At 45.7% G+C, this 22,427-nt stretch overlaps 1 protein-coding gene across 1 annotated transcript in view; it reads right to left on the minus strand.

The window, feature by feature from the left end:
* DNAH8 (dynein axonemal heavy chain 8) overlaps positions 1-22,427 on the minus strand; it is a 148,671-nt gene that overhangs the window by 27,516 nt on the left and 98,728 nt on the right. Inside the window, exons 69-79 of the mRNA XM_082214788.1 lie at positions 22,043-22,210; positions 20,898-21,110; positions 19,344-19,481; positions 17,319-17,446; positions 16,007-16,178; positions 13,411-13,566; positions 12,086-12,241; positions 10,614-10,796; positions 10,167-10,272; positions 7,654-7,906; positions 6,315-6,505 (exon numbers count right to left, since the gene is read on the minus strand). Of these exons, the coding sequence (XP_082070914.1) occupies positions 6,315-6,505; positions 7,654-7,906; positions 10,167-10,272; positions 10,614-10,796; positions 12,086-12,241; positions 13,411-13,566; positions 16,007-16,178; positions 17,319-17,446; positions 19,344-19,481; positions 20,898-21,110; positions 22,043-22,210 (1,864 nt within the window). The remainder of the gene's footprint in view (positions 1-6,314; positions 6,506-7,653; positions 7,907-10,166; positions 10,273-10,613; positions 10,797-12,085; positions 12,242-13,410; positions 13,567-16,006; positions 16,179-17,318; positions 17,447-19,343; positions 19,482-20,897; positions 21,111-22,042; positions 22,211-22,427) is intronic.

Below are 22,427 nucleotides of genomic sequence, written 5' to 3' on the forward strand. Positions count from 1 at the left end.
TGCACGCAGCAGCTTGAGAATGGGAACTGTAACTCAATAAAGACTTTTACTAAATGATCGCTGGCTAGCGTGATCCTCTGTGAGCTAGGATCGGGGAGCAACTCTGACAGTAAGCTCTGTCTCTTAAATTGTGGGCATCTACGGCCTCACGGAGAGGAGAGAAAGCGGGTGCCTACTAGCGAGCTCACGAACGGCAGACAACATGACGGCTGAACAGCAGATAGCGGAACTCAGAGAAGCAGTGACACGACTGAATGCCGAGGCACTTGCATCCAGGAAGAGAGAGGAGGACGCAGCTGCCGCCTACAGGGATCTCCAGGTCAAGTGCTTACGAAGCAAGGGGAACTGACACCCAGACGGGAGGGGATTGGATTGGGAAGAAGAACAGGCGGTCTGGTCTCTCACTTCGATGGGAATCTGCAACAGTACCCCAACTTTAGAGCAGATGTAATGTGTGCACTGCAACTGCTGAACAAAGACTTTAGAGATGAGCAAGAGAAAGTGGGGTTCATCATGTCCCATTTGCATGGAGATGCTAAAGCATGGCTGCACAATTTGTGGAGGGATAAGGATCCGGCGCTCCAAAATGCGGATGCCTTTATTAAAGCGATGGATGGGTGTTTTTTTATCAAGCATTGACGTGGATCTTGCTCGGCAGCAGATACATGGACTGAAGCAAGGGAGGGCCAGCGTAAGGCAGTACCATGCCTGCTTTTTCGCTTTGGTCAGTGCCCTGGAATGGGACAGAGATTCGGCTCCTGTAAGAGACCTGTTTTGGGAGGGATTGCACAGCTCGATTAAAGATGAAATTGCGAGGGGGGAGAGACCCCGGACCACGCAGGAGATCGTTCAGAGGGCGCTGGCGGTGGGGGTGCGGCTGGAAGAACGTCCGTGGAGCAGGGACGAAGGGCGTGGAGGGCGCGAACCAGCCAGGGGCTCCTCCTTCCTTCCCAGAGAAGCAGCGCGTGCGCAATCCACGCCTCCGCCAGGAGGAGGAGCGGAACCTATGGAGGTTGGAGGTGCAAGGGCTCAGTCAGCAGCCAGAGCCCTAGCACCGGGAGCAGTGAAAGCGAAGCCTCCTAGAGGGAACAGGAAGTGTTATATCTGCGATGATCCACAGCATATGGCGAAAGAGTGTCCCCGGAGGCTCCACAAGCACACTGCAGCCTCAGCAATGGTAACTGCAGCAACGCACCAAGGAGAACCACAGCAGGGAAACGACGCAGTCTGGCTGGAGGAAGAGGCACTGGGGCCCAGCCAGACGTGTCAGTGAAGCAGTCCCCAGAGATTTTACAGCCCATGGACCCCCTCCCGCCCAAGCCAGTAGTGCAGCTCACTGCATCGCTCCAGCTGCCCAATGGAATCACCATGGACGTGCCAATTACCATCGACTCAGGCAGCAATGCAGACTTTATAGGGCAGGACTTTGTCGACCGGCATGCCATACAGTTGCTGCCTGCCACGTTGCCCCTGCAGGTTGTCACGGTGGATGGCAGGGAGCTGCTAGGGGGGCAAGTGGTGAAGCAGACGCCACCAATGGTGATGCGACTTGGGAATCACAGGGAAATCATCAGCTTCAACGTCACCCAACTATCGGACACGCCCATTGTATTGGGCATGAGTTGGCTGGACAAGCACAGCCCGACGCTGGCTTGGTACCAGAGGCAGCTGACCTTCGGCTCTTCCTTTTGTGCTGAACACTGCATCGTGCCCCGGCAGGAAGGAGAGGAAGAGGAGTCACAGCTGCAGCTAGGCACGCTGCAAGCGGTTCCCCACAAGTACGCAGAATTTTTGGAGGTTTTCTGCGAGAAGGAGGCAGACAGGCTACCCCCCCCCCACAGACCATATGACTGCACAATTGACCTGCTGCCGGGGGCGGCGCTGCCCAAAGGGAAGCTGTATTCCATGTCTGAGGACGAACTGCAGGAACTCAAAGAGTTCATAGATCATAATTTGGAGCGCGGTTTCATCCGAGAGTCCAAGGCAGCGGGGGGCAGTCCTGTATTCTTTGTTAAGAAGCGGGACACGCCCCAAAAAAGGCTGGTCGTGGACTATCGCATCTTAAACAGTGTGACCAAGCCATCGGACTTCCCCATGCCCCGAATCGACGACCTCCTCGCAAAGGTACGGAAGGGCAGCGTGTTCACCAAGTTGGACCTGCGAGGGGCGTACAACCTCATTCGCATGCGGGAAGGAGATGAGTGGAAGACAGCCATGTTCATGCCCCTGGGTACCTACGAATATAGAGTTATGCCTTTTGGATTGCAAAATGGCTCCCACGTGTTTCAAGCGTTCATGCATCACGTGTTGGCGGGGCTCCTCTACAAGACGTGCGTCTGTTTCTTGGATGACATCCTGATCTTTTCGGAATCGCAGCAGGAGCATGACAGACACGCCAAGGAAGTGCTGAGCAGGCTACAGCAGCATAGGCTTTACGCCAAGCTGGAGAAGTGCCAGTTTGACGTGACGGAGGTGGATTTCCTGGGCTACAAGTTGTCTGACAAGGGGCTCGCCATGGACAGCACCAAGGTTCGAGCAGTGTTGGATTGGAAAAGCCCACGCAACCGGAAGGAGGTCCAACGGTTTGTCGGCTTCGCGAACTTCTATCGCAAGTTTATCAAGGGCTTTGCTATGCAGACGGCGGCCATCACGGACACGCTCAGCTCCAAGAAAAAGAAGTTCATCTGGACAGAGCAGGCGGAGCAGTCCTTTCAGGCACTCAAGCGGCTCTTCGCGTCGGAAGAGCAGCTGCTTCATGTCAACCCCAGCAGGCCGATGAGGGTGGAGACAGACGCCTCGGACAGAGCCGTGGGAGCAGTCCTGCTGCAGAAAGACCCGCAGGGGGCTTGGAGGCCGGGAGCGTTTTACTCCAGGAAGCTCAGCAAGTCCGAACAGAACTACACCATCTGGGACAGGGAGTTGCTGGCCATTCATGCAGCGTTCAAAGCGTGGAGGCACTTCCTGATCGGCGCCAAGCACACGGTGCAGGTCTGCACGGACCACAAGAATCTGGAGCACTGGCGCACGGCACAGTTCCTGAACCAGAGGCAGATACGTTGGGCTGAGTTCTTTGCGAACTTCGACTTCCGAATAGAGTATGTCCCAGGGGACACCAACATCATGGCGGATGCTCTCTCCCGTAAGCCGCAGTATCTGGAGGAGGCAACGCCAGCGGCCGCCATGCACATCTTCGCACCAACAGTGTGGGCGTGCGCTGCGGCAACAGTTGACCTGGAGGCGGTCCGACGAGCGTTGCAAGATGACTCCTTCGCGCAAGCAAAGATGGCAGAGGTGCACAGGGGCACGGCAGCGACCGACGAGTTCCAGCTGCGAGATGGATTGCTCATCCGTAAAGGGGCCATCTACGTGCCGGGAGACGAACTTCGCGCCAAGGTACTGCAGCAGCTGCACGACGCGCCCACTGCCGGGCACTTTGGCAAGGAGAAGATGATGGAATTAGTCGCCAGAGACTTCTGGTGGCCCGGAATGAGAGGGGAAGTCGCGGACTATGTGGCGAGGTGTGACACCTGCCAGAGGGCCAAACCAGTGCACAGACCGCCGGCCGGACTGTTGGAACCGCTGCAAACTCCGTTCGAACCATGGGAGAGAGTGGCCCTGGACTTTGTCACGGATCTGCCCAGCTCGAGGGGCAAGACGGCCGTGCTGGTGGTGGTGGACTTGTTCTCCAAGATGGCACATTTCATTCCGTGTGCTAAGGTGGCCACGGCGGAACAAACCGCCAAACTGTTCATAGACCACGTGTTCAAGGTTCACGGTCTGCCGCGGTCTATTCTGTCTGACCGAGGGCGACAGTTCATCTCGAATTTCTGGCAGAAGCTGATGGGCTTCCTGAACGTCAAGATCAACCTGGCGTCGGCTAGACACCCGCAGACCAACGGGCAAGCGGAGCGGGTCAATGCCATCATGCAGCAGTACCTGAGATGTTATGCGAATCAACAGCCTGCGACGTGGGTGGATTACCTGCCTCTCGCCGAGTTCGCCTACAACAACACGAAGCACGTGTCCACGGGGGTCACGCCGTTCTTCGCCAACAACGGGAGGCACCCCAGAACCTTCCCGGGATTGGAAAGAATGGGGGAGGGGGAGCCGCAGACAGCAGATGCGGTCGCGTCAGAGTTGCAGGAGGTCCACGATCAGCTGCGGCGGCACCTGGAGCTGGCCAAACACGCATACAAGGTACAAGCGGACAAACACAGAAGGGTTGGCGAAGAGATCCATGTGGGAGACTGGGTCTGGTTAGCAGCCCACGCAGTGCCGGCCAGGTCGTTGGCGAAGAAGAAACTAGGGCATAAGCAACTGGGGCCCTACCAAGTCGAAGAGCAGGTCAACCCGGTGGCTTTCAGGCTGGCGCTTCCGGAGGGTTCCAGGATGCATCCGGTGTTCCACAGATCGGTGCTCACTCCCTACAAGGCACCTCACAGATTTCAGGAACCAGGCACGGCACCAAGTCCACTCCGAGAGAGAACCGAGCAAGGGGGAGTGGCACAGGAGGAGCGCATCAACGAAGTCACAGAGATTTTGGACTCTAGATGGGGGGAAGAGGGGGTAGAATACTTTCTCGCCAAGGAGGGCACCCCGGCCAGTGCCAACAGCTGGGTGCCAGGCTACGCTCTAGACGAACCTCTGCTCAAAGAAGAGTTTCATGCCCTCTTCCCACACAGGCCCATGCCAGCAGACTTTTTTGACGACTGGCTTTTCACGCCCACGCTTTCAGCCAGCACGTTCCGGGGGTTCGACTCGGACGAGGAACCGACACGCGACGCACGTTCCCCGGAGGGGTCACCCTCGGGATCTGCCTCAGAACCTTTGTATTGGTGGGACGATAGACCAGAGGAGCAGTGGCGCAGGAAGTGGCTGGAGGGTCCAGGCCGAGCAACGCCCCCAGGAGGAAGTGAGGGAGAGACGGACAGGGACGTATTCGGGGACGACCCGGGTTTCGAGCACGGCGGCACAGAGATGGAAGCGGAAGTGACCGTCGTCGACGAGAGCAGGGAGGAAGAACCGGAAGACTTCAGATGCAGGCCCGCCACGGGAAGCGAACTGTATCCGACATTCGTCCCCATGACACGGCAGCACCCAGCTCCCGCACCGGAAGGAGGGGAGGGGGGAAGAGGGGGCTTCGAGGGGGGTGGATGTCAGGGGTTCAGGAGCAGAGGCAAGGGCAAGGGAGGAAACAGAGAGCGAGGGGGAGGAGGCAGAAGAAAGGATGAGTGATGACGACGACCCGAGATCTCCGAGTCTTTCCAGTGAATCGGAAGATTCACAGAAAGGAGCACCAGTGGCCAGGGCAAGGGGGGAGCCTAGGGGGACACCCCAGGAGGAAAGGGCCAGAGGGAGCTCAGAGGGGAGCAGTTGGAAATCGGGACCAGCGTCACCAACAGAGAGCAGGGGAGAGGAAGGGAGTCAGGTATCAAGCGCTGGCAGCTCACAACAGGAGGGAGGGCACGAGTCAGGAGTGGCCACACCTCCATCAGGGAGCGAAGAAACGGTCAGACGGAAAGTGGAAGGTTGGGCGCGCGCGCCAAGTTCAAATGCACAGGAAGGTGGCGCAGTAAGCAGCCCGGAAAGGGAGCCAGGTCCTAAAGCCCGGCGCAAGGAGACAGAAGGGTCCAGGGGGTCAGCGTCAGAAGAGTCCCGGAAGGAAGAGACCCCGGGGGGCAGAGGGACCCAGAGAAGAACAGTCAGGCGGAAAAGGTGGAGTAAGGCTAGGATATTAAGTTGGTGTACAGGAGGCGGGGACCCAGACAGAGCTTCGCCGATCTAACCATAAGACGTAGAGTTGCACGCAGCAGCTTGAGAATGGGAACTGTAACTCAATAAAGACTTTTACTAAATGATCGCTGGCTAGCGTGATCCTCTGTGAGCTAGGATCGGGGAGCAACTCTGACAGCTTACTTCAGGCAGTGAGTGAGTGATAGCTCCAGGATGCTGAGCAGAAAGTTCCAGACAAAACAATGCTCCAACTGTGTGCATTTGCCCTCTTCCTGCTGGCACTCAGCGGAGCTGGAGGGGAGCACTTCTGCCCCCCCCCCGAAGAAAGGGAGCTTGGGGGGGCTTTGTATAGGCATCTGGGGGGCCACTGTGAGAACAGAGTATGGGAGTAGATGGGTCTTTGGACTGATCCTGTGTGGCTCTTATATTCTTAAATTCCTGTTTACCCATTCCAATGGCTTTAGGCAGTTGTCCACTCTGTTTAGTGTTCCACACAGAGTTGCTTTCAGTATAATATGCAAACATGTATCCCATTACAAGCTTTTGTAACAAGGTAGAAATAATTCAGAACTAGTAATTACCTTTAATTAGTGCTTGGAACTCCTTTGACTTGATTTGACCCCTCTGCAGATCAATTTTTAATGTCAGAAGCAGCGTAAAGAGAAATTTATGGTTTTCATATAAACCTCTAACAGAGTATGTGAAAGTTTCATATGTCAAAAACTCAATAATATTTGTGATCCTTTTCTGTGGAATAGGGGACTTATCAGATCTAAGGCATAAAAGCAAAGCAAGAAAGTAAGCAAACAGATTCACATCAATAAGCTCAAAGCGGCTCACATCAACTTCACAAAAGTTTACACAATAAAATATAGCAGCATTTCAAGTAAATTCGCTAAAAGAAAAAGACATATACAAAAGGTACAATATTTAATATACAAAAGAGGGATTCAAATATTAATAGACCAAACATCTCATTTTAATAAATATATACAATGAATTGCTTCTGCTTGTCTTTGTGCAAAGACTTCCACTTGTTCAGTATAACATCCCCTCTGCCTCCTCTGCTCATGCACACATACCCAATTGCCCCAAAGGGTTGGAGGAATCTCTAGATAAGACATGGACAGGAGCACTGGAGGAGGAGAGGAAAATCCATTAAGCAGTCAAAAGCACTTGCCTGAACAAGACAACTACACTGGATGCAATTCTAAGGTGAAAGAATCTACTAATAACTCACATGAAGGCCTAAGAATAGAAATACAAAAATATGTTATGCGTTTTGGGAGGGGTTAGGCTGAATGCACAGACCCTCTTCTAATTCTTAGAATAGCCAAGCTAGCTTCCTGGGCAGGTGATGGGGAACAAAGGCTCTGTGAAAATGGCAAATGGGTAGGGCCCCTTCCTCCAACTCAGGGCAGAGTTGAAAGCAGAGAGTTTTGAGTGATGTGAGCTAGAAGCAAAGCCGAAAGCTGGAGAGTGTCAGAGCAATGTTTGATTTCTGTTTGAATCCAAGGCTGTAGCTATGGAAGAAGTGAGGCCCTCTTGGGGGTGTTAATGCTGTGAACCCCTCCATCATGGGCTCAGGTTGTGTGTGTATATTTGTGTAAAAGAACCCACACATCTTTAAAACACCTCAGTCTCCACTGTACCTCATTCAAAAGGAAACAGGAACCTAGGGTAAGTGCCTGAAACCCCTGGATTCTTGCAGCGCTTGGAGATTGGGGTGACATACAACATTTATAATCTAAATAGCAGCAAAAAGCAGTACAGCTAAGCAAAATGAAATGTTGCTCTGAGCAACAACCCCAAATTCATTCAGGACTCTGCCCGACTAGATTGGGTGAAAATAAGCCTGAAGCAGAGGGGATGGATTGGGAAAAGATACAGGCGTCTGCAGAAATAACACGGTATTCTTACCTGGCCATGGACTGATCAAATAGTTTTAAGAACTGAGCTAATGAGGTTTGGTACATTGTATTGACCATGCTCATTTCTGTGATAAGAAAATAAAGAATGCTTCCTCGTGTAGCAGCTGGACGATATTCCTCTTGTGCCGTGTTAATTTTTTTCTCAGTTTCTCCTGCAACTTCCAGCTTTTCAGATACCTCTGTAGCAGTTTGTTTAGTTGTCCTCAAAACACCAATTAAAGATTCGTCATCCACCAAAGACCCTAAAGGGCACCAGAGGAAATGTTTGGTAACGGTGCTTTTTAATTTCCTGTACAGAATTCATAACTCAATATGGAAATAAAATCAACCAGTTCCTCTATCAGAAAAACATAATTTAATTAGTACAAAGAATGCAGGCCAAGCAGTTAAAGCAAAGTGGTTCTTTGCATTCTAAATGAGCCAAATAAGGGTTGCCCAGGCATTCTGCTGGTTGCTTCTCCTACACCATGCTATGTATCTTTCCGTAGAAAGCCCAGCAACTAATTATGATGAAGGAAGAACACTTCATCCTAAAAGCTGGGGTCTCTTTTTATTCCAGTGGAGAGACAGCATGTAAGTGGAAGAAACTAGTAAGAAACAATTAGCATGGACAGCATTACCACAAGGCTTTTTTGGGCAAAGGCTGGAGCCTCAGCAGGGCCTATTATTGCTAATGATTGGTGGGCTGCTTTTAATAAAAATCCTGACACTGAGAGGACCACAGGGAAGCAGCAGCTGCTGTTGCTACTTGCAGTGAGCTACCGCCTGAATTCCCTCAAAATACTCACTGTCCCTGCCTCCAACATACCCCCATTATGGATGGATGCTAGGTTGGAGCCAATTAGGGGCGATTTAAATGGTTGCCTGCTGCAGGCAACAACGTCCACCCAATGCTCCTCTCTGTCGCTGGCCCTGTTGCTGCCTCTTCTCTGTCATATGCCCTGTAGCAGGAAAATAGACTGGGGGAGATCTTGCCAATTTCCCTGCCTTTGAGCACTACGTGGCAGTGTTTCTCATCTGCTGGGTCATCCTCCATGGAGAAGGAACATAGGAAGCTGTCTTATACTGAGTCAGATGACTGGTCCATCAAGCCCAGCACTGTCCACACTGACTGGGGTTCAGACACTCTTCTAGCCCTGCCTGAAAATTCTGGAGATTGACCTTCTACACGCTAAGCAGATGCTCTGTCATGGTGGTCCTTTCCCAAAAGAGAAAGGAGGGTCCATAGCCTCCTCTGTTTTAGCCACAAAGAACCTCAACTGCTAGTCTGCTTCATCTCAATCAGAGGAGTGTGATCTATCCATTTCAGACAGAAACTTCTGCTCTGTAGTTGTTTATCTTTTCACCTTGCACATCCAGTACTTCACATTAATATGGTAGGAAGGACATAGGTAAAGGTAAAGGGACCCCTGACCATAAGAAGAAGAGTTTGGTATCCCGCTTTTTCACTACCCGAAGGAGTCTCAAAGCGGCTAACATTCTCCTTTCCCTTCCTCCCCCACAACAAACACTCTGTGAGGTGAGTGGGGCTGAGAGACTTCAGAGAAGTGTGACTAGCCCAAGGTCACTCAGCAGCTGCATGTGGAGGAGCGGAGACGCGAACCCGGTTCCCCAGATTACGAGTCCACTGCTCTTAACCACTACACCACACTGGCTCTCACACATAAGGTCCAGTCACGGGCAACTCTGGGGTTGCGGTGCTCATCTCCCTTTACTGGCTGAGGGAGCTGGCGTTTGTCCCTAGACAGCTTCCGGGTCATGTGGCCAGCATGACTAAGCTACTTCTGGTGAACCAGAGCAGCACACGGAAATGCCCTTTACCTTCCCATCGGCACGGCACCTATTTATCTACTTGCTCTTCGTGCTTTTGAACTGCTAGGTGGGCAGGAGCTGGGACCGAACAACGGGAGTTCACCCCGTCGCAGGGATTCGAACCGCTGACCTTCTGATTGGCAAGCCTAGGCTCTGTGGTTTAATCTACAGCGCCACCCATGTCCCAGGAAGGACATACTCGAATGCATAAGGATGTCTGAGAGGTTTGTCTAATGAATTAGGTGTAGTACTCGCAAAGAGCACATAGCATTGCAGAAGTAAACCTATTTCTCTGGACTGGACTGGACTGGACTGGACTGGACTGGACTGGGCTGGGCTGGGCTGGGCTGGGCTGGACTGGAGCGGCTCAAATGATTGGATGCTCCTCTGTACAAATAAATAAACAAATAAATCTCTGCAGATAGAAATGAGATGCCAAGAAACCCTTTCTCCTCAGTGCGTAACGTCCTATATGCAGGGGTTATTTATTTATTGTATGAAGGATTCAAGTATGCCCCCTATCTGCAGGCTGAAGTAGTGCAGTCCAGGTGCAAGCTTTCAACTGCATTTACTTCAGGTAGAATTAGATCTTTTAATATGGTAAACCAGAGACGTATGTCCCTATCCTTAATGGAAGCAGACCAATGCCAACCTTAATAAATACGAAATGAATATAAGTTGATACACTACCTTTAGTTGCAGTTAATTTATAAAGCAGGTTGTCTTCAAGTTCTTTCATCTTCCTTTTATTGTATGTTACATCTTCCATGAGTTTAATTCTCTCTGCTTCCAGTTCCTTTGTTAAATATCAAAACAAACTGTCTAAACATTTTTAACATTGTGTTATGATGCAATTGCCCCAATCATAATCTTTTAGCATTTGCACATTTATGTTTTTTATAATTTAAAAGACACTGCTGTATCATTATATTTAAGGAATTTGTTCAGTGGATTTTTCTTCTCCCAAGTTTCCTTCTTTCCAAACTTCATCCCCATCCACTCCAACCACCACCTCAAATCACCATGTCTTGCTAGCGGGTTCTAGACCAGCATTTCAGAATTAGAAGATCAAGCATCAGTAAAGCGTTACAGTTTCATTGTTTTGTTAGTGTATGAGTTCATTCTTGGTGATCTTACCTGTTTCTCTGTAAGAATTACTCTCTTCAATAACTGATTTTCAAGCCCTTTCATTGTAACAGTAAAATCTATTACTGATGATTTCGCATTGATCTCAGGAGTGAAGGCAGGATTAGGCAATTTTGTAGTGATATAAAGTTTAAATGTATTCATGACATCTACTTCCTTATCTCCAACTTTCACCTAAACAACAATTCAATATAACAATAACAGATATTGCATTCTAATCTGCACATATAATTATTCATTCAGGAAGATGTGCACACTTGAATTTATATTAAACATCACAATTGTTCATTTACAATTAAATTTGCTTAATCTGCATCTGTGCTACAAATAATTATTAATATTCTATGTGGCTGTAAAATCTGGTTTCTGTCCTTTTCCTCAGTTTTTCATTAAATCATAATGTGGGTCCCCACCCCTAATTTATCATCACAGAGTCCTGCAGCAATTACACAAATCAAGAAAAACAATGGCATTAGAATGGTAATATGACGGTTTATGGGGCATTTAAAATTTCTTCTCATAATCTTCAGGTTGAACTCTTCCAGTGCCCATAAAGTGGGAAGCAGAGATGTGGAATGAGCTTCTGGTATGAAGACGAAACTTGGCTGCAGCTGCAATTTTGTACCTGTCACTGGTGATCAGAAAACTGGTAGGCACCATCACAGATTTGTTCAGACCAAATCAAACCACTAGACTATAGAAAAATGAATCAAGTCCTTTCCGTGTTGAATTTAGGGTGGTGTCAGAGGCTCCCCCACACAAGGTGCCAAGCTGAGGGGGCACAAAGTTGAGAAGATCCATAACTGAGAAGATACATTTTGGGGTGCCTAGCATTTCTAAGACCCCCCCCTGTTTGAACTACTAATTAGGGTGAAAGAGAAGGGACTCCATGACTACCCTTAAAAAAATATGCTCCAGCCTTAGCTGAGATATATATATGCGCACAAAAATATGGTTAAGCAGGCAGAGTGAGAAGGCCATTTGCTGTCTTTCAGGGACCGCTGCCCAGTTTTACTCCTTTTACTGCCCAGTTATACTTGGCCCCCTTGATTTTGATGGCATTCATAAGTGCAAAGATGTAGTGGGAATGTGTGTTTTAGTTATTTATTTATTTATTAGATTTATACTTTGTACTAAGTACTGATCTCAAGCGGTGTTAATGAAGCGTTATGGGAGGGGTGCTACCTGCTAAGAATTTGAGAGGCAGGGAGGAGAGAATAAGAACTCTGCCCCCCGAAGACTGACAAAAACACAACAAAACTGCTTGTCAAGCAGACCTCCGACCAATCTACCCCTAAGATTCTGAGTTAGAGAAGAAACTGGTCACATGATCAAGAGGGTTTCCCCCTATTTGGCCACAGGATTTATTTCATTTGCTTGCTCAGAACAGATGTGATTAAACATTTATCACACTTTTAAATAAAATTTATTACAGTCATAGCTCTTTTATAAAGGTAACTAACCTTGAAAGAGGTTCCTGATTTAATGAAGTTCTTTTCTAATATATTATCAAGTGCAGGATCTAATTCTTCACTTATATCCTCAATTAAAAGTGGTCTCCCCAGAGAGAGGGCGTCCTCTAGGTGTGTGCGGAAATATTTATGATTCAGAGTTGTCACCTTAGAAATGGAAACAGTTTATTCTTACAAGAAAGATACTTGGCAAGGCACCTTCTTGTTACAGTATTAATTCTTAGAACACCTTTACCTCTCTACAACCCTATTCCTACTTACCTGAGCCTGTCTCATTGTACTCCATGGGGTTTACATCTGAGTAGACATGATCAATGAGACTTTGATGTCCCATTGCACTAGCAGACCTCATTCCACATGCTCAGAAAGTTAAGCGCCTCCCACAGTGTGCAAAGTATTTTACGAGTTTTTTATGCTTTCTATGGCAGGCCACTGAGGAAGAGAGATTTCAGCCAATAAAACCATGACTGAGATAGGATTTGAATGCAGCAGCTTCTTTTCCTGAGGTTTTGGCTGAGTGACTTGCACTTCAGACACTTCAAACCACTGAAAGAACTGAGAAATATATGTGAAGGGGAGGGGGGGGAGTGTCCTGGAAGGGTATGAATACAATTGCATTTCTTATATACAGTGGTACCTCAGGTTAAGAACTTAATTCGTTCTGGAGGTCTGTTCTTAACCTGAAACTGTTCTTAACCTGAAGCACCACTTTAGCTAATGGGGCCTCCTTCTGCCACTGCGCCGCCACCGTGCGATTTCTGTTCTTATCCTGAAGCAAAATTCTTAACCCGAGGTACTATTTCTGGGTTAGTGGAGTCTGTAACCTGAAGCGTATGTAACCTGAAGCGTATGTAACCCAAGGTACCACCGTACAGCACTTTTTAAAAAAGAAACGAAAAGAAGGTGCAGGTACTCACCATGAAGTTGTTGCAGTAAGTGCCACATTTTAAACATTTGGGGGGTAGGGGCCGGTATTGCATAGCCCTGAGAACCCCTCCCCCAAAAAAGCACTGCTTAAATATGATATGAGTGAGAATGTCTAGAAGACACTAAACACGTATCTGAAAGTGATGCTAGCATAAGAGTTCAAAGAAAACTCATGCAAACCCACCAAATAGTGTGTGGGTGCCTCAGTTGATAAAACTGAAAGGGTGCAGAGCAGTATACTCTGTTCAAGAGTTTATTATGGATGCCGGATTTGTGTGTAGATTTAAACACTACTCATATTTACTGAAAATATGTTTCCAGAAGAAGAAAAAAGGCATTTCCAGGGAGAGAAAAAAGCATCCTTTGGTTTAAAACTTTGCAACACTTACTTGTAAATCATTTTCCTTTTCTTTATGTTTAATCCATGTTTTCCCTTGTGTCTGCGGGTCTATCAAGAGTGGGTACCTTGTCGCTTTAGTGACAATTATGCCATTTTGAACTGAGAGCTCATCTCCTGGAAGGCCTTGTAGGTTCCATTCGCTAATCTGGACAACGAGAAAGAAGTCACCACTTCTATAACCAATAATGAATTGACGTTCAGAGATATATTGACAGTGCAATCCTGTGCATGCACACTCAAAAGTAAGTTCCCTTGAGTTCAAGTGAGACAGGTAAGTGGGTACAGAATTGTAGATATAATTTATTAATTTAAAAAACGGTTCTGCTGTGCGATGCAGCTATAGTCATATTGGTCACATCATATAAGCAAAGTATATAAGGTTGGTTGGTTTGTTTATCTCCCGCCCTACACCACAAGGTCCCAGGGTGAGTTACAACATTAAAAACAATTTAAAACAACCAAGTTTTGTCACCTTTAATCTTAACAACTTATAAGATAATGGTCTATACTGAGTTCTGCTTCAAGTCCAAAAATATTCTGTTAAGCAATGCTGGATGCTACAGGTTCCTGGAGGTTTTGAACACTGCCCCTATTGCTTCCATCTCTGAAACAACTTTTTTATTTGTATTAATATCCCTCCTTTGTAGGTGAAGAAATTTCACTCAAGGGACCCTACCATATCCTAAAATACAACTAAATGAAGGACAATCTAAAGTAGGGTCGCCATATTTCAAAAAGTGAGATTTTATTTGTGGCAAAAATGTTGCCAAAATTCCACCAGGCATATGGCAGCCCTATCTAAAGGAATAATATAGTAACAGTAAGGCTAATGAGTTCTAGTTGCTGAAGTTCTGGAACACTACCTACCCAACTACGCACATTTTAGGCTTTTTACTTAAGGTGGGGAAGTGAATAAAAGGGGGGGGGAATTCGATAGAAGCATTATGGAATTATTCATGACGTGGAAAATGTGGGTAGGGAGCTGTTTTTCTCCCTCACTCGTAACACTAGGACGCAGGTTCAGGAGAGACAAAGGAAAGTACAGTGGTACCTCGGGTTAAGTTCTTAAATCGTTCCGGAGGTCCGTTCTTAACCTGAAGCTGTTCTTAACCTGAAGCACCACTTTAGCTAATGGGGCCACCTGCTGCCACCACGCCGTCGGAGCATGATTTCTGTTCTCATCCTGAAGCAAAGTTCTTAACCTGAGGTACTATTTCTGGGTTAGCAGAGTCTGTAACCTGAAGCGTATGTAACCCAAGGTACCACTGTATGTCTTCACGCAGCACATTGTTAAATTACGGAATTTGGTCCCTCAAGAAGAAGCAGTGACAGTCACCAGCTCACCACCCCCAAGTTACTCTCTTGCCTTAAAAACTGTGGTGATACTAAAGCTTATGCCAAAAGCTCCTGCCTTTAAGATGCTACAGTAGCTTGTGTTCTTTTATCTATTCAAGCTGTTGGTGCACGTGCGTTTACTTATTTTTTGGAAGATTAAATTTATAGCATATCATAACTGGCGATGTACTGAGTAAATTATATGTTGCAAGGCCAGAGATGTTTTATTATGCGAAGACAGCCTCTGCCATATCCATGATTGCAGCAAGTAAAAAAACAAAACCAAAGAAACCACCCACACCTGCAATAATGGAATGGCCTCTACGTACCCACATTTTCCCATTTCAGACAAAAATCTATCAATAAGATAGTGTACACAAGTATCCAGTCACATGAAAACTACCCAATTTTTTCAATATTTGAACTGCTCCGAGGTGCATGATGGAATAAAATAAAATAAAAACCCTTTGTATAGCTTATATGCCACACTGAACACTTTCCTTTTATAACAGAGACAAAAGTAACAGGAGTTAATTGAATCTTTATTTTATGTAAAGAAATCACTCCTCCAATTAAAAAATTTTAGTTGGATCTCTGTGATAGAGGTCATATGTGTCCCTTTATGTGTATGTTGTCTCATAAAGACTCTCCTCCCTGAAAGAGAGGGGAGGGGTTGTGGTCGGGAGCCCGAGCTCCGCCTAGCAGGGGGCGTAGCCCCCTGCCTTCAGCTCACCTGGCTGGCGCTCACGCCCCCTCGGTGGCCACCCAACCAGGTGCCGCTGAGGGGGCGTGTTCAGCAGCTTTTTGCTGCAGCGACAGCCTTTGCCCGGCCTCATTCTCCTCGTCGCCCATTAACCATATATCACGTGTCCTTGTGTCTTTATTTCACCACACGGGGGTCGGGTCCTCGAACCACAACTTTTCTAATTGTTACTATAAAAACATAATTATATTATTTCAGTAATATCAACAGATATTACTTAACGCAATGGAACTCTTACAATAACTGAATTAAAAATGGTTGCTGCTCCAAGGTTTGGCCCGCCACAAGTTGCTGTTTGCTAGAACTGTTTCCACCTTGGTTCCTGCTGCCATTATAGTACAGCATAGCACACAAATTTTCTAGAACATGATGAATGAAAAAGCATTGTTCAGACTAGCTAAAAATGCAAATGGTTTGATTCTACCTCATAAACAGTAAATAGGGATAAATTTAGAGCAAAAAAACGTTTACAAGATGCAAGACCTACCGTAGGAGGATCCACCAACATTGAAATGAGGTTCAAATTTTCAGTAAAAGGGATTTTCCTGACTTTCATTTCTGTCTCCCATAAATCTTTAAGCAAAAGATTCCTGAATATCTGGTTGAAAGGGCCACAATAGGAAAGAAAACCTGTGCAGAGTAAAACATCTCCCACAAGTCTAGAAAAATACAGAATCTCCATTAGTATTCTTTCAGATTTAATTTTTTTAAAAACAACATGGTACAGGCTTCTTAGAAAAATAAATAAAACAAGAACACCATTGGACACCATTTAAATAATTACAGCAGGATTGAGTGAGTTTGATGTCTATTTTACGTTTAAGTATTAAACTGGGAAGTAGATGGATATTTCAAAACCTTCACAACTGGCTATGTAACTGGGTGAAGATTCCACTATCACTCAGTACAGTGGTATCTCTAGTTATGAACTTAATTCGTTCCGGAGGTCTGTTCTTAACCTGAAACTGTTCTTAACTAGAGGCGTGCTTTTGCTAATGGGTTCTCTTGCTGCCGCTGCGCGGCAGGCACAAAATTTCCATTCTCATCCTGGGGCAAAGTTCTCAACTCGAAGTAACTCTTCCAGGTTAGCAGAGGCTATAACCTGAAGCGTTTGTAACCTGGGGCGTTTGTGACTCAAGGTACCACTGTACTTGCTTCAGTGAACTAATTCACTGGACTCTGGAACAGCACTATTCCTTATACAACTATAGGGATCAGCGGCACTGATAGGTTGAGTAAGAAGAAGAAGAAGAAGAAGAAGAGTTTGGATTTGATATCCCGCCTTTCACTCCCCTTCAGGAGTCTCAAAGCGGCTAACATTCTCCTTTCCCTTCCTCCCCCACAACAAACACTCTGTGAGGTGAGTGGGGCTGAGAGACTTCACAGAAGTGTGACTGGCCCAAGGTCACCCAGCAGCTGCATGTGGAGGAGCGGAGACACGAACCCGGTTTCCCAGATTACGTGACTACCGCTCTTAACCACTACACCACACTGGCTTTATAGCTAAAAGACTATAAGGGAGACAATTGTGCAAGGTCTAATCTGCTTATGTATCCAGTTACCCCACCCCACCCCCAGTAAAAAGGAAGAGGGGGAAGAAGAAAATCGTATTTATTCTAGATATTAAATATTGATCAATTCAGTTCACTTGAAGTTGAAATTAGCACTTTTAGATTAATTGTGGAATAACGTTAAGTCCCTCAGATTTCACTGGGGTGTGATACAACTGGCTGCCTACCGATAGGTGCCCAGTAGTATTTTTCAATGAATTTTGATCCTTTATTTGTCCTAAACCATACCTGTTTATCTGGGCTCGGAATTCTTTACTTTGCTGGGTCCATCTAATTTTCTCTCCACTCAAGCCATCTATGAGCGCAGAAGCTGCCTGCATCTTTCTCCTACACATTTCTGCATCATTCAAGAGGTCCTAAAATTAGGAAATGTTGTGTCACATTATACTTTTCAAAATGACCGTCATGATAGCTATGCTGCTCTAGGACAAATTATGAACATATATCTTGAAAATAGATGACATGGTGTTAGCAAGGTCATTTATGGCATAATAGCTGCTAGGTTTCAATGGGAGATAGTAAAATTGCAGCATTTGTAAGGGAGTCAATGAAAAGAAACCATAGCAACTACTGTTTTCCGCAGGCAGCAATAAGCTCAGGAACCTCAGCAAACAGGGACACCAGGCCCCATCAGGTGGTGGATTTTCCCATTTCTTTTAGGTCAAAATAATTGCCAGTAATCATCCCCACAATGTCAGTCTCAACCGGTTAATCCAACCCCGGTGAAACTGAGTAACACAAAACCACAGTCAGATGAAAAGAGGAAAGAGAGTTTGGTGCACTGTTGCCACTTTACACCTTTAAGTTTCAGATATACATTAAACAGGAGGAAAGCCAAGCTAAACAGGAGGGAAAAGTTGGTGTATAAATAAATATCTAATAAGAAGTATAATATCATAAGCCATTGTATATTTTTATCCATTAGAACTGCATTCAAGAACCATCTTGTAAACACATAAAGAGTGTGCACCCCCCCAATCTCTGCCAAGTGGGGCACAAAATTTCAGGGGGTTCTGGGTGATCATCCAGGGCCATGTTTCTGTTTAGAATCAACATGTGACAGAGGCTCTGTTTAAATATGGTTTAAATACACATATATACACCCGAGTTTAGATGAAGGGGGTGCAGATCTTGCAGCACTGTCACCTTAAGAGCATCTTGTTCTTCATAGCAGCCCAGCTTGTTCTTCATAGCAGCCCATCCTAAGCGCCATTCCTTTGTTCCTGCTTCTCAGCCAGCTCTAATGGTTGTTGTCCTTCATCCCCCAGCAAGTGTTCTCCCTACTTCCTTCCTTGTTCCCAGGAAACTCCTGCTCCAAATAACTCCACCCCATCCATGTGATACCCAGCAGTGGAGGGAGGCGGAGGCGGGAGGAGTGGGGCACACCAGGTGGCACTTACCTTTGGGGCGGCACACTGGACCCCAAGCTGCAGCACCCTCCAGCCCCGCACCGGATGCCTCCCCCTCAGCCACCCTCCAGCAGGAGGGCGCCTGGGAGGGATACGGCTACTTGGCCCCACACTGCGCCCTGCCCCCGGATGCCCCACCTTATGGAGAGGCACCCACACAGCTCCAGGTGTCCCCAGGCTCCCGATGCCACTGCTGCTACCTCAAGCCTAGTTTTCTAAAAGGCACATTTTCCCCAGTGAGCATAGCCTGCCCCCTGTAATCTTGGCAGCCTGCTGCTTTCTTGCCTAATGCTGAATATCTCATCTTTTGTCATGCTAATGACTCTGCTATACCTGGTCTGTGTTCTTGCATGGCAGCTACCTAAGCCCAGCTCCTGAGGGAGCTGGCTTGACTTCAAAACTCACATTTATGCTGTGATTATGTAAGGGAAATAATTGTAAGATACGAGTTACCTGTGCAACTAAACAGCGTAATACAACCTTTCACAACCTGGAGAAGATCCAGATGCTTTGGACTACAACTCCCATCAGCCCCCATCAGCCCCAGCTACTGAGGCATAGGAGTTGTAGTCCAAAACATCAGGATAGTACCATGCTGGGAAAGGCTGGTGTAATATTTATCATATCTATCTATCTATCTATCTATCTATCTACCTATCTACTGCATTTCTGCCAATTAGGGTCAAAAACTATAGTCTCTCCTGCACACTATTAAATAGGCCCACAAGCAACATTTCAGTCCCACACCCATGTCAGAAAGAAGTTCAAGATAAGGCAGTGGCCAGCTAGGAAATCAGCATCATAAATTATCTTGTTGGTGAAGCAGCAGTTTCTCTTGTTTTACCATCTTTTCCTTCATAGCTGCATCAAACTTTGCTTGCACTTTATCCAGTTCTGCTTGCTTCTCATCTAATAATTCTTGAGCCATTGCTAATTCTGCATTTGCTACTTTCAAACGCCCTTCTTGTTTTGCCAAGTTCGCCTGAAAATGAAAAATGAATGAAGCGGCAATGTTTCCAGAAATTCATTGTGTCTTCTATAACTACATCTAAGGTTTTTGTTGCTGTTTTTTTAGCTATGAAAAACAGACAGACAAAACACTAAGACTAACTAGATGAAGCAGCTGTCTAAAGGAAAATTGTCCAAAGAGGGATTCAGTCTGAAGAAATACTTGTCTGAATTGCCTCTCCCTGGCATAGAGGAACTAATATGACAACTCATTGCGACAGGAAAAGATCTATAACCAGATATTCGGCTTTTTGCTTTGTTTGAATAGTAAATGGCTGTATTTGCTGGTCTGAATAATTTTTTGAGTATTTCCTCACAGGGTCTTGTGCCTATTATTATTATTATTATTCACCTTCCTCATAGATTTCTCAAGTTGATGTACAAAACATAATAAAAACAGCTAAAAAAAACAGCTCAGAAGAACAGCAAATGAATTAAAACATATACATGCTACACAGTAGACAATCATGGCAGAAACGTATTCATTCAGCTGGGAAAGCTTGTCAGAACAAAAATGTCTTATTTATTTCATTTCATAAAATTTATATACCGCTTGATTGTAAAAACCCTCAGAGATGGTTACTAAAAAGCAATAAAACAATAAAATGATCAATAAAAAAGTTAACAACAATAATTTAAACCATTAAAAAAATAAGATCAACAATAAAATAAAAGCAGATACATCAACATTCTAAATATCTGGGTAGGCTTGTTTAAATTTAGCAGGCACCAAAAATAATACAGTGAAGGGCTTACGTTTCCCCCAGAAAGTACAATTAGTGGTTTTGCATCTCGTATCTCAACAGGAATGCTGTTCCACAAAACAGGGACAGCCACAGTAAAAACCCTGCTTTGAGTTACAGAAGCAATCCACTCTTGTGGGCAGGTGAAAAGCACTGCATGATACTGTCAATCAAATCTGGATTGTTTTCAATGTGTGATGTTGCATTGTGTTTTTACTACTTTTTGTTTGGAGCCACCCAAAGTTGTGGGTAGCATATACTGGTAAATATATTAGTATTAGTATTATTGCGGCATCATCTTCAGAAAGATGATTTAATTGTGTTCCTTGCAATATTGTTTAGTACAAGGCTTCAAACTGTAAAACTTAAGTATTGTTCCATTTTTTAAAATAATTTGTCAACAAATTCAACTAAAACAAAATTAAAGGTAGATTTGGAGTTTCCCAAACAAACACAACCTGCCAGAATTTCAAGGGAAGTTTAAATATTATTTAAAGATTAGTGATATCATATATGAAGAAGTGGGAAGGGCATGTTTCTAGTCCCATTACACCCAACACTGCAGAAGTAGACAAAAGAGACTCTGTGTGGTTTCTTTTGCCTCTCAATACATGGAAATGCACTTCAAATCAAATCCTGCTATTTACCTTAAGAGGCAGTACTTCTCTGTTTATGCCATAAAATGTTGCCATGGCCAGTGTCCAAGAAAGCAGCCCTGCCACATTACCACAGACTTTTTTACCATTCTCAAAAGTATAATCTTCCATTTGAAAATAAGGCTGTAGCAATTCTACTGTCTCTTCATTAATGGAATCTTTAGCAAACTGCTGGAGACTCTGCAGAAATGGTCCACTCATTAGCTGAAAATAAACAAACACCACCTGTAAAGCACTTTCTGCTATCACTGTCCCAATTGTAATTATTCCTTGTATATTTGTATTTCTTCTTTAATTTCCTAGTTTCTAAATTCTACCAAAGTAGTGGAATGAAGCGAATGACCGGCTGTTTACTGTAACTGTTTTAGGTTTGGGGAGACTGTGACCCTCCAGATGCTGGGCCGCAGCTTCCGTCCTTCTAGGCATTGGTCATACTGACTGGGGCTGATGGGAGTTAGAGTTCCAACAGCACGTGGAGGGCCTAAAGTTATCCATCTTTGTCTTAAGAGTTGTGTTCATTGGACAACTGTTATGCAGTGGTCAGAAACTCTGATGAATTTAACAAATGGATGGGACATTTCTAATAAGTATTTCCTGGCCACCTCAGATAACCTGCTTAATCAGCTTCAGGTCCTTTATTGTATGTTGCTCTATGTGAGATTCTGGAGAACAGCATAATGCTTTTATGTTGATAAAAAATATAAGAACATAAGAACAAACCTGTTGGATCATGCCAATGGCTCATTCTAGTCCATCATCCTATTCTCCCAGTGCCCAAGCAGCTCGTTAGGGGAAGCCCACAAGCAAGAGCACTGACCCCCCCCCCTGCAGGTTCCAGGCAAGATCAGACCATCACCAAATGTCTCTTTTTAATAACTGCTGTTGTTGTCAATATCATTTATAAGCTGTCGTTGATTTCAAGAAGAAATACCAAGGTGAAATTGCATGTAATGCTCCTTTCAAGTGGTAGGCAGAGGTGATGTCATGTCTAAGCGCATCTTGCACTCACAGGAGAATTGGGAGCTCCCTTTTGTGGAAATAGAAATGCCTTCGGCTTAAACCAGAGCGCCACTAGATCCAAGCCATTCATTGATTCCCCCACCCCCAGTATTGAAAGCATTTCGGATGGGATTTACTTTCAGTGACTCGCTCCAAGATGGTTTCAAACAAGGCCTTTCTGGATCCATGGTAACTGAATCTATTTTCTTTTGAAATAGCAACAAACAGCAATCCATGATCCTCATGATAAGATGAGGTGGCTTGGCAAGCTTTCGAACCGTTGCGATATCTGCCGGTTTGATAGTCTGCAAAGGGAAAATAAAATTCATTTATTGCTTGGGCCAAATTTTATATGGACCCAGGGGAAACTTAGTACCCTGAATTTAACATCACATTTCTCTAAGCAATAGACAAAATGAAGAATAATGGGACACTCAGCTTCCAACAGGGACATCGGAAATTTAACTGAAGCACAGTTTTACCAGATTGCAGAAAGCTATAGTCAGCACAGACTTACAAACT

Source organism: Podarcis vaucheri (genome assembly GCF_965113315.1).
Source record: "Podarcis vaucheri genome assembly, chromosome: 3".
Classification (NCBI taxonomy): Eukaryota; Metazoa; Chordata; class Lepidosauria; order Squamata; family Lacertidae; genus Podarcis; species Podarcis vaucheri.